This window comes from Heterodontus francisci, unplaced genomic scaffold (assembly GCF_036365525.1).
Source record: "Heterodontus francisci isolate sHetFra1 unplaced genomic scaffold, sHetFra1.hap1 HAP1_SCAFFOLD_2178, whole genome shotgun sequence".
Classification (NCBI taxonomy): Eukaryota; Metazoa; Chordata; class Chondrichthyes; order Heterodontiformes; family Heterodontidae; genus Heterodontus; species Heterodontus francisci.
The window spans coordinates 18750-31157 of NW_027140213.1; the positions used below are offsets into that span (position 1 = coordinate 18750).

Here is a 12408-nt window from a genome sequence, read left to right on the forward strand (position 1 = left end):
GTTAGATGCAGAGTAAAGCTCTTTCTACACTGCTCCATCAAAGTCTTCTAGGGCAGGTACAGTAGTTTTGATAGACAAAAGCACTCCCTGCACTGTCCCGCTCTCCCTACTACGCCAGTGTAACAGATATCTATTTCCCACACCAGCTTTCCCATGACTGGTTAAATTGCCAGTTTTCTGCTGTTGGTCAAAGCTGCTGCAGAACAGATGGAGACTATCCACCATTGCAGGTAGGACCCTTAAATCAGGTAATGTTGTTTATGAACCCAGCTCTCAGGTGAAAGTATGACTCCAGTACCTCTACCACCCACCCTTTCAGCGAATTCCCAGTCAGCACCAGCTACTAGCATTAACTCTCCAGAACCACGTCAAACAAAGCAGGGAACATATGTACTAAACACACCTGTGTTGACTTCAGTCTCAGTAGAGACATGCACCAGCAGTGTGGGACCCACTCAATACAGCCAAGAAACTGGACCCTGCCATCTTGCATTGCCTGAGTCAACACAAACAAGACCTCATCTTGCACAGGATAACACTCCAAACCCTCACTAAGGATCAGAATTTATTTTGGAACTGGGTTAGAAAAAGGCAACAGAAGCCTATTTGATGCAAGTCTTTCAGGTACAGCTGTGACCACACTCCTTGGTGCCTTTTACCAGCTGATCTAAATCTGGAAACTTTCTGTCCCTGTTGTGCTGAACACACCGTTCCAAGGACTGCTCACAGTGGCTGCGGCAGGAGTGAGCATCTTACACTGTAAGAAACAGGTTGATTAAACCATGCTCAATAAATGGAGGTGTGAAGGGCTGGTGCCGCACTTCAGAACTCCAGCAGCTTTCAGTGTGCACAGTCCACTCACTCTTTCCTGCCCTCCCTTACTTATTGGGACATCATGCCAGCCCCTCCTCAGCCCCATTACAAGATACCACTGTTCAGCAAGAATTTGCAGGCAGTGCAAATTTCCATTTCCACCCCCCCATTGATCAGTTCCAATAGGTTTATACCACCAAGTCAGCATCAGCTCTTGTTCTTGTATAATGCACAGGAGGTAAAAGGGATCAGTTCATTCCCATCTGGAACTGTACAGCCCCCATGTGTGTCAGCTCCTTGTCTCTAGAAAAACTAAGATGATCTTAGAAATGTCTTATGATTGGGTTTGATAGTGGAAGCTTTCTGTCTAATCTTATTGTGGGTGGGGAGGGGGGGAAAAAAAAAAAAGAGGGGGAGTCCAACACTCAGGACCATAAGTCACTAATAAATCCAACAGAGAATTCAGGAGAATCTTTACCTAGGACAGCAGTTTGAATATGGAACTCTATGGAGGAGCGGAGGCAAATAACAGATGTCTTTAAGGGAAAGTCAGATAAACACTAGGAAGAATAGGAGATGTTGATGGGGCAAGATGGAGAGGGCTGGGAGGAGGCTCATGAAGGAGTATAAACACCAGCATGGGCAAGTTGGGCCGAATGGCCTGTTTCTATGCATTAGAAACATCTCATTAGCAGGTCCTGTGTTTTGAAGGCCAAGCTCCATAACCTTGTAAAGTACTAGAGCTCAGGTGATAAATAAACACACTCACAAGGTGGTTATAAAAAAAGTTTCTTTATTCTTCTTGTTAGTTCAGTAAGTTTGAAAGCTCCAGGTGCAATGTCACTGAGACTCTGGGTGAACAGCTTTCTTACAGTGCGATTAATCCAAACTGTTGCCTCAGCCAGACACATTCACTCAAAACAGCCAAATTGGGGATACCAAATTTAAAATATCACTGGAGAGTTAAAATCCAGTCAGGACAAGGCCATAATCGGTTCCTAATATCATTCGAAAGAGGGGAGTGAATTATTTAGATTTGAGGGACCCAGGGTAGACTGGGGCAAAGGGAGGATACAACATCCACAACACAATCTGAACAGCCCTCAGACTGCAAAGCAAGAAGCTTGCCTTGATCACACAGGGCCAGCATGTCGCTGGAGCGCCTGTGAAGGTTACCTGGGTGTGAACGATCCTCCGAAGGGCAGGGGAAAGCTGAGGAGTCTCCTGACCCGACACTTACCTGAAGCATCAGAACTTTTAAATCTAATACAGACCAGTTACTGCACAATTCAAAAATAACAGCTTTTGAAAACAAAGCCGGAATTGACCAGTTCAATACTCCCGACCCCTTATTTCTTTGCAAAGGAGATTTTCATAGCATTCGACTGTGTGATCTTAAAGCCTTGGAGCGCGTCACGTGCTGCTCCGGCTTGAACCTCATTGTCAAATTCCACAAAGGCAATGTCATGGCGACCTGGTACCAGACGGACTTCCTTAAATCCAGGGAACCTGAGGAAAAAGAGAGACTGATCAGGTGAGTGCGCGAGAGAGCGACATGCGCGTGCACGCACATACGCAGAGCTCAACCCAGTTAGCAGAGCTGCACACAACTGGTTCTTTACTGTCCCATAATTAGAGCGAGTCACAAAGGGCTCAACACCACTAGAAGCCTGTATAAAAGGGCAATGTTCACGTTTCCTGGGTCCTTCATCCTACTCTCCCCTGCCAGCCCGGCACCACCCTGCCTTCTCAACCCCCCACCCCAGCTTTGATCTCAGGCTTTTGACTGTTTTATCTCATTCCACCTCTGGCCACGCCAGCCGAGTTTCTGAACAGTGCCTACACTGTCCCTAGCAGCCAGACAGCTGAAAGTTAGTGACCTGGTTAGAATGGAATACACACCATGAAAGGGCACATCACCTCTCTGGACAAGCTGGACAGCCAGTTGGAGTGGGAGGACTCTGCATCCTGCCCTCACCCCAAGTAACATCACTCAGGGAACTAGGGCCCCAATAGAGAATACACCCCATCCAAACCACACAGCCCAGGCAAACAGAGGCAGGGTCTGGAACATTTAACCCCAAAATCACCCAGCAGAATCTCGACCAATATTTACTCAGCACCCCCACTCCCTTCAAGGTCTCAGTTGAAGTTTCTGCTTTCACACTTTCCCTCTCCATACTCACTGATTAAAAAGCATGGACAACATCAGCTCATTTGTCTCCTCAGGCAGATTAGTTAAGAAGAGGATGTGATTGGGTGGATTCTCAGGCACCTGGAAACCAGAAGGATGGCAGTTAACATTGCAGCATAAAACCATGGCAACAAGCCCCACCCCCAGACAGCCCCCTTCTCGCACTCAATACAAGCAGCCCCTCAAATATCGACCTGTTAAGGCACAAGCTAACAATGCAAGGCTGGATTGCATCTATTTTAACGCAAGGAGTCTTACTAATAAGGCAGATGAATGGAGGCCGTTGATTAATACATGGGAATATGATATTATTGCTATCACAGAGGCATAGTCGCGGGAAGGGCAGGGCTGGCAGCTCAATATTCCAGGGTATAGAATCTTCATGTGTGACAGGGGAGAGTGTAAAAGAGGTGGCATTGCACTGTTGATCAAGGAGTCAATTACTGCAGTAAGAAGGGATGATATCTTAGAAGGTTCCTCAAATGAGGCCATATGGGTAGAACTTAAGAACAAAAAGGAGCAAACACTTGGCTGGGACTCTACTACAGTCAGGGAGCGATAGAGGAGCAGATACGTAGTAAAATCTCAGAGAGGTGTAAAAATAATAGGGTAATAATAGTAGGGGATTTCAACTTCTCCAATATCAACTGGGATTGTCATCGTGCAAAAGGCTTAAAGGGGGTGGAATTCCTAAAATGCATAGAGGAGAGCTTTTTGACCTAGCATGTAGAAAGTCCTAAAAGAGAAGGGGCAGTACTGGACCTAATCTTAGGGAATGAAGTCGGACAAGTAATAGAAGTGTCAGTGGGGGAGCATTTCGGGGATACTGACCATAATTCTGTAAGATTTAAAAGGTAGTTATGGAAAAGGACAAAGAGGGACCAGAAATAAAAGTACTGAATTGGCAGAAGGTCGATTTCAATATGATAAAACAGGATCTGGCCAAAGTGGACTGGGAGCAGCTATCTGTAGGAATATCTATGTCAGACTAGTGGGAGTCATTCAAAAAGGAATGGAGTGTTCAGCGCTAACATGTTCCCTTAAAAGTGAAGGGTAGGACCAACAAGTCTAGGGAATCCTGGATGTCAAGTGATAGAGGATTGGAGAAGGAAAAACAAGGAGGCTTATGGCAAATTCAAAGCGCTGAAAACAGCAGAGGCACTAGAGGAGTATAGAAAGTGTAGGGGGGTACTTAAAAAAGTAATCAGGAGAGCGAAGAGGGGACATGAAAAAATACTGGCGGGCAAGGTAAAGGAAAATCGTAAGGCGTTTTAAGTATATCAAGGGCAAGAGGATAACCAGAGAAAGAGTAGGGTCCATTAGGGACCAAAGTGGCAATGTGTGTGTGGAGCCATAGGATATAGGTGAGGTTTTAAATGATAACTTCTCATCTGTGTTCACTATGGAGAAGGATGCTGTAGGTATCGAGATCAGGGAGGGGGATTGTGATATAGTTGAACAGATTAGAATTGAAAGGGAGGGAGTATTAGCTGTTTTAGCAGGCATAAAAAAGTGGATAAATCCCCAGGCCCAGATGAGATGTATCCCAGGCCGTTAAGTGAGGCAAGGGGGGAGATAGCAGGGGCTCAGACACAAATTTTCAAATCCTATGGCCAGAGAGATGCCAACGAATGTGGTACCATTATTCAAGTAGGGTAGCAGGGATAAAACAGGTAATTACAGGCCAGCAAGTCTGTCAGTGGTAGGGAAACTATTGGAAAAAAATTCTGAGGGACAGGATTAATCTCCACTTAGAGAGGCAGGGATTAATCATGGATAGTCAGCACGGCTTTGTCAGGGGGAGCTCACGTCTAACTAACTTGATTGAACACACAGCTAAACACATGGCTGAACAGCTGATGTAGAAGGGAGGGTTTCAGATATCTGGACCATTGGGATCTCTTCAGGGACAGATGGGACCTGTACAAGAAGGGTGGGTTGCATCTAAACTGGAGGGGCACAAATATCCTGGCTGCGAGGTTTGCTAGCGTCACTCGGGAGGGTTTAAACTAGTGTGGCAAGAGGGTGGGAACCAGAGCAGTAGGACAGCAAGTGAAATAAATGAGGGGGAACTAGTAAATAAGCCCAGTAAGACTAAGAGGAAGAGCAGGCAGGGCGATGTTGCGGAGCACAGCGGGACTGGTGGTCTGAAGTGCATTTGTTTCAATGAGAGAAGTAGAACAAGTAAGGCAGATGAACTTAGAGCTTGGATTAGTACTTGGAACTATGATGTTGTTGCTATTACAGAGACTTGGTTGAGTGAAGAACAGGATTGGCAGCTAAAAGTACCAGGATTTAGAAGCTTCAGACGGGATAGAGGGGGATGTAAAAGGGGTGGGGAAGTTGCATTACTGGTTAAGGAGAATATCACAGCTGTACTGCGGGAGGACACCTCGGAGGGGTCATGCAGCGAGGCAATATGGGTGGAGCTCAGGAATAGGAAAGGTGCAGTCACGATGTTGGGGGTTTACTACAGGCCTCCCAACAGCCAGCAGGAGGTAGAGGAGCAGATATGTAGACAGATTTTGGAAAGATGTAAAGGTAACAGGGTTGTAGTGGTGGGTGATTTTAACTTCCCCTATATTGACTGGGACTCACTTAGTGCTCGGGGCTTGGATGGGGCAGAATTTGTAAGGAGCATCCAGGAGGGCTTCTTGAAACAGTATGTAGATAGTCCAACGAGGGATGGGGCTGTACTGGACCTGGTATTGGGGAATGAGCCCGGCCAGGTGGTTGAAGATTCAGTAGGGGAGCATTTCGGGAACAGTGACCATAATTCCATAAGTTTTAAGGTACTTGTGGATAAGGATAAGAGTAGTCCTCGGGTGAAGGTGCTAAATTGGGGGAAGGCTAATTATAACAATATTAGGCAGGAACTGAAGAATTTAGATTGGGGGCAGCTTTTTGAGGGTAAATCAACATCTGACATGTGCGTGTCTTTCAAACATCAGTTGATTAGAATCCAGGACCAGCATGTTCCTGTGAGGAAGGAGGATAAGTTTGGCAAGTTTCGGGAAGCTTGGATAACACGGGATATTGTGAGCCTCGTCAAAAAGAAAAAGGAAGCATTCATAAGGGTTGGAAGGCTAGGAACAGACGAATCCCTTGAGGAATATAAAGACAGTAGGAAGGAACTTAAGCAAGGAGTCAGGAGGGCTAAAAGGGGTCATGAAAAGTCATTGGCAAACAGGATTAAGGAAAATCCCAAGGCTTTTTATACGTATATAAAGAGGAAGAGGGTAACCAGGGAAAGGGTTGGCCCACTCAAGGACAGAGAAGGGAATCTATGTGTGGAGCCAGAGGAAATGGGTGACGTACTAAATGAGTACTTTGCATCAGTATTCACCAAGGAGAAGGACTTGGTGGATGATGAGCCGAGGGAAGGGAGTGCAGATAGTCTCAGTCATCTCATTATCAAAAAGGAGGTGGTGTTGAGTGTCTTGCAAAGCATTAAGGTAGATAAGTCCCCAGGGCCTGATGGGATCTACCCCAGAATACTGAGGGAGGCAAGGGAAGAAATTGCTGGGGCCTTGACAGAAATCTTTGTATCCTCATTGGTTACAGGTGAGGTCCCAGAGGACTGGAGAATAGCCAATGTTGTGCCTTTGTTTAAGAAGGGTGGCAAGGATAATCCAGGAAATTATAGGCCGGTGAGCCTTACGTCAGTGGTAGGGAAATAATTAGAGAGGATTCTTCGGGACAGGATTTACCCCCATTTGGAAACAAACGGACTTATTAGCAAGAGGCAGCATGGTTCTGTGAAGGGGAGGTCGTGTCTCACTAATTTGATTGAGTTTTTTGAGGAAGTGATGAAGATGATTGATGAAGGAAGGGCAGTGGATGTTATCTATATGGACTTCAGTAAAGCCTTTGACAAGGTCCCTCATGGCAGACTGGTACAAAAAGGTGAAGTCACATGGGATCAGAGGGGAGCTGGCAAGATGGGTACAGAACTGGCTCGGTCACAGAAGACAGAGGGTAGCAGTGGAAGGGTGCTTTTCTGAATGGAGAGCTGTGACTAGTGGTGTTCCGCAGGGATCAGTGCTGGTACCTTTGCTCTGTAGTATATATAAATGATTTGGAGGAAAATGTAGCTGGTCTGATTAGTAAGTTTGCGGACAACACAAAGGTTGGTGGAGTTGCGGACAGTGATGAGGATTGTCAGAGGATACAGCAGGATATAGGTCGGTTGGAGACTTGGGCGGAGAAATGGCAGATGGAGTTTAATCCGGACAAAGGTGAGGTAATGCATTTTGGAAGGTCTAATGCAGGTGGGAGGTATACAGTAAATGGCAGAACCCTTAGGAGTATTGACAGGCAGAGAGATCTGGGCATACAGGTCCACGGGTCACTGAAAGTGGCAACGCAGGTGGATAAGGTAGTCAAGAAGGCATATGGCATGCTTGCCTTCATCGGTCGGGGCATAGAGTATAAAAATTGGCAAGTCATGCTGCAGCTGTACAGAACTTTAGTTAGGCCACACTTAGAATATTGTGTGCAATTCTGGTCGCCACACTACCAGAAGGACGTGGAGGCTTTGGAGAGGGTACAGAAGAGGTTTACCAGGATGTTGCCTGGTCTGGAGGGCATTAGCTATGAGGAGAGGTTGGATAAACTCGGATTGTTTTCACTGGAACGATGGAGGTGGAGGGGCGACATGATAGAGGTTTACAAAGTTATGAGCGGCATGGATAGAGTGGATAGTCAGAGCTTTTTCCCAGGGTGGAAGAGTCAGTTACTAGGGGACATAGGTTTAAGGTGCGAGGGACAAAGTTTAGAGGGGATGTGCGAGGCAAGTTCTTTACACAGAGGGTGGTGAGTGCCTGGAACTTGTTGCCGGGGGAGGTGGTGGAAACAGGTACCATAGAGACATTTAAGAGGCATCTTGACAAATACATGAATAGGATGGGAATAGAGGGATACAGACCCTGGAAGTGCAGAAGGTTTTAGTTTAGGCAGGCATCAAGATTGGCACAGGGTTGGAGGGCTGAATGGCCCGTTCCTGTGCTGTACTGTTCTTTGTATTTTTCAAGGAGGTGACTAGATGTGTAGATGCGGGTAAAGCTGTTGATGTAGTCTACTTCAGTAAGGCTTTAATTAGGTCCCGCTTGGGAGATTGGTGAAGATAAGAGCCCAAGGGATGCAGGGCAATTTGGCAAATTGGAACCAAAATTGGCTTAGGGCAGGAGGCAGAGGGTAATGGTCAAGGGTTGTTTATACAAGTGGAAGCCTATGACCAGTGGTGTACTGCAGGGATCAGTGCCAGGACCCTTGCTGTTTGTAGTGTACATTAATGATTTAGAAGTGAATATAGGAGGTATGATCAGTAAGTTCGCAAATGACACAAAAATTGGTGTTGTCCTAAATAGTGAGGAGGAAAGCCTTCGATTGCAGGATGATATAGATGGGCTGGTAAGATGGGCAGAGCAGTGGCAATGGAATTTAATCCTGAGAGGTGATGCATTTTGGGAAGACTAACAAGGCAAGGGAATATACAATGGATGGTAGGACCCTATGAAGTAAAGGGGGACCTTGGTGCACTTGTGCATAGATCACTGAAGGCAACAGCACAGTTAGATCAGGTGGTTAGGAAGGCATATGGGATACTTGCCTTTATTAGCCAAGGCATAGAATATAAGAGCAGGGAGGTTATGATGGAGTTGTATAAATACAGCTAGTTAGGCCACAGCTGGAGTACTGTGTACAGTTCTGGTCACCGCACTATAGGAAGGATGTGATTGCACTGGAGAGGGTGCAGAGGAGATTCACCAGGATATTGCCTGGGCTGGAGCATTTCAGCTATGAGGAGACTGGCTAGGTTAGGGTTGTTTTCTTTAGAGCAGAGAAGGCTGAGGGGGGACCTGATTGAGGTATACAAAATTATGAGGGGCATTGATAGGATAGATAGGAAGAAACTTTCTCCTTTAGTGGAGGGGACAATAACCAGGGGGCATAGATTAAGATAAGGGGCAGGAGATTTAGAGGGATTTGAGGAAAAATCTTTTCACCCAGAGGGTAGTTGGAATCTGGAACGCACTGCCTGAAGGGGTGGTAGAGGCAGGAATCCTCAATATTTAAGAAGCATTTAGATGAGCACTTGAAACACCATAGCATAGAAGGCTGCAGGCCAAGTGCTGGAAAATGGGATTAGAATAGATAGGTGCTTGACAGCTGGCACAGACACGATGGGCCGAAGGGCCTGTTTCTGTACTGTATAACGATGAGAAACAAGGCACTCTACCCTTCCACACTGGCATAGATCATGTGCAACCCCCCCCCCCCCCCCAACAATCCCCTCAACAAACATCCCCAATGAGTGACTCATATTCTAGACTAATTGCTCTGCTCTGAAAGCTGCTCAGCGATCCAGCAGACACTGAGCACCTACCATGTGCTGGAATGCTGGGTGATGTCAGGAACAGGAATTAAGCCGAGCTGCAAACGCAAGCATTTAACTTAAAACACTCTCACCGATAGAAGAGATTTCTTGTGAGCACTCACCAGACAGCAAGGAGCACCCCACTGTACTGAGGACTTTTCTTTAAGGAAACTACCAAGTTTGCACACGGGTGACTACAATTCCCAGAGGGCGGGTACAGCAACAGTTCCATCACCGTATCACCTCCCACACTGACCGAACACTTACCGTCTGAGCAGGGGGTGGCATCTGCCCAGGCATCATCTGACCAGGAGGAATGGAACCTGGTGGCATCTGGCCAGGTGCCATCCCAGGGGGCGGCATCATCCCAGGTGGTGGCATGTAGTGAGGCTGTCCTGGCATTGGCATCATCCGTGGGCCCTGGTTCATCATGGGCATCCCCTAGAACAAACAGCAGTGAATAAACAGACACTAGCTCACAGAACAAGTCACCAATATCTACACAATAGCCAAGAGTCAATAATCATTTTATACCTGAACAACTAGATGCAAACAGAAGAATCTGTTACCATGGCATCCCCCCAACTGTGTCAACATCCAAGATACGTCAGGAGAAAAGAGCAAGACCAAAAGCGAGGTCAAAGATGGGTTTTACAGGGCTCAAGGAGCAGGGGACCTAGGTGACTGAAGACACAGCCATCAACGGTGGTATAAAGGGATGCGGAGAAACACAAAAGTAAAAAAAAGGATGGCAGGGCCAAGTGTAAACATGCCAAACTAATGTTTTGATTGCTTTTGGCCTAGCTTGTCCTGTAGAGACAGAGAAACCAGCAACTGAACTGGAGAATATTCACCGGCAGGGCAGACCCATTTAACTGGCACTACTAAATACAGGGAGTTCTTGTAATAGAAAGACATGAACGTCAAAAATCCAGTAGGGAATGTTCTTTAAAACCAATTTCTATTACATCAAATGTTGCCTTTAAATCAAGCGAATAACACTACAAATTCATTTGGAAAGAAATAGTGATTGGTGAGCCAGAAAGGGCAGTACATGTCAAGCTGACTAGGAAGGCCTCATTCAGAGTTAGCCAATTGAGTGCAGCAGTAATCAATACCCTCATTGAGGATCACGGGACAGTAGTGTGGGGGAAGGGCGGGGAAGACAGCTGGACAGAATTCGTCTGGACTTCAAATAACCCACCCCCAGCCAATATCCCTTTGGGGTTATGCTTCGGACAAGAGTTGCCACCTCAGATTAAGACTTCATCCAATACATGTGCCATACCCCTTTTCTGAATGAGGAAAGAGGTTACTTCAGTTGCTCATTCACATCCAGTCACGGGTATCTCCATAACCAGATCAGAGACGATCAGACTTACCGAGACAGGAGGGGGTACAGAGTTGGCTGTGGGGGCTGCCGAAGCCTTCTTGTTGCCAGAAGGTTCAGGAGCCTTTACCTTCCTCTTTTCCTTCTTTCGGTCACGTTCCACATAGGTGCCCTTCATCTTGGCAATAATATCAGAATCAGTCTTTGCATACTGAATCCGCTGTTGACAAGGGGAAAGATACGTTAAACCACTGGAACACCACAGGCCATTTGCACGAGGGTTATCCCATGAGAGAGCGATCTAGTAGACCAAACTCTATGGGCCTCCACTCACGCACAGACATTTTAAGTTGCTCTGCAGCCAAGAAAATCCTCTACAAACAGATTACAATTTATGCCGGTGAGGAAATGTAAAGCAGCAGTGGCTGGACTGAGTCAGTCAGTTTCACTCTGACAGCTGGCATGAGGACGTCAGACCGATCAGAGCTGAAATTGCTATCAAATCTCCCCTTGACTTTCTCTGCTCCAATAACAACCTGCTACCACACGGAACAGTTGAGGCCAATGGCATAGATGTATTTAAGGGAAAGCTAGATAAGAACGAGGGAGAAAGAATAGAAGGATATGTTGATGGGGTTAGACTCTCGTGCAGCCTATTGGGCAGAATTGTAAATTCTATGCACTCATCAGTCACAGCCTGACTGCATCAGTGGAATGTTTAGATCAGCGTAAATGCGCAGGAGCCAGCACCAAGCTGTAGAATAGGCACCAGGATAGATTTAACCTCTCGGTGGAACTCACCATTGGCTTGTCATAGAAGGGAAAGCCCTGCATCGATCTCAGAGCATTAGTAGCACTGCTCACTTCTTTGAAGATCACAAAGGCCTGTCCTCGCATCTTCAGGTTCCTGGAGACGAGGATGTCCAGAATCTGGCCAAATTGGGAAAAGATGGCATAGAGCGATTTCTTCAATTCTAAAAAGGAGAGAAACACACATCAAATCGGTTTCTGCTTCAACTCAGCCTATAGCTGCAAGTACAGCCAGACTTTAATATCTCCGGTCAGTTTTCATTCACTAGTGAAAACCACAATTTAAATTCATTAATGTCTGGTAAATCTGGTTGATGTTAAATATCATTACTCATATTGTGCCATGCCATGTATGGTTCTGGTGTCTTTATTACAAGAATATAAAACACACTGGAGAAGGTGCAAATTTTTTTCTAAAAAAAATAAGAATTATGCCCGAACTAGTGTCAGCCATGGCTCAAAACAACAAGGTTCTGGGTCCAAGTCCCATTTAAGGGTTTGAGCATAAAAATTAAGCCGGACACTCCAGTGCTGTAGTGAGGGAGTGCTGCACTGTCGGAGGTGCCATCTTTTGGATGAGATGTTAAACTGAGGCCTACGGCACCATTGTGAAGAGCAAAGAGTTTTCCCTGGTGTCCTGACCAATATTTATCCCTCAATCAACATCACAAAAAGTTTATCTGGTCCATACGACCATACGAATTAGGAGCAGGAGTAGGCCACTTGGCCCTTCGAGCCTGCTCCGCCATTCAATAAGTTCATGGCTGAACTGATTACTCCACATTCCCACCCCCTTGCTTATCAAGAATCTAGCTACCTCTGCCTTAAAAATAATTATAAGGTAGTTACCAATAAATCCAATGAGGAATTCAGGAGAAACTT

General features: G+C 46.2%; 1 protein-coding gene across 1 annotated transcript; it reads right to left on the bottom strand.

The window, feature by feature from the left end:
• Nucleotides 1–1589: 1589 nt before the first annotated feature.
• Nucleotides 1590–11690, bottom strand: LOC137359108 (U1 small nuclear ribonucleoprotein A-like; the record flags this gene model as incomplete). The annotated part of the gene is made up of 5 exons (XM_068025189.1): nucleotides 1590–2322; nucleotides 3000–3088; nucleotides 9654–9827; nucleotides 10769–10936; nucleotides 11518–11690. Coding segments are annotated over 5 exons (764 nt in total), but the record flags the coding sequence as incomplete, so codon positions are not given.
• Nucleotides 11691–12408: the final 718 nt, after the last annotated feature.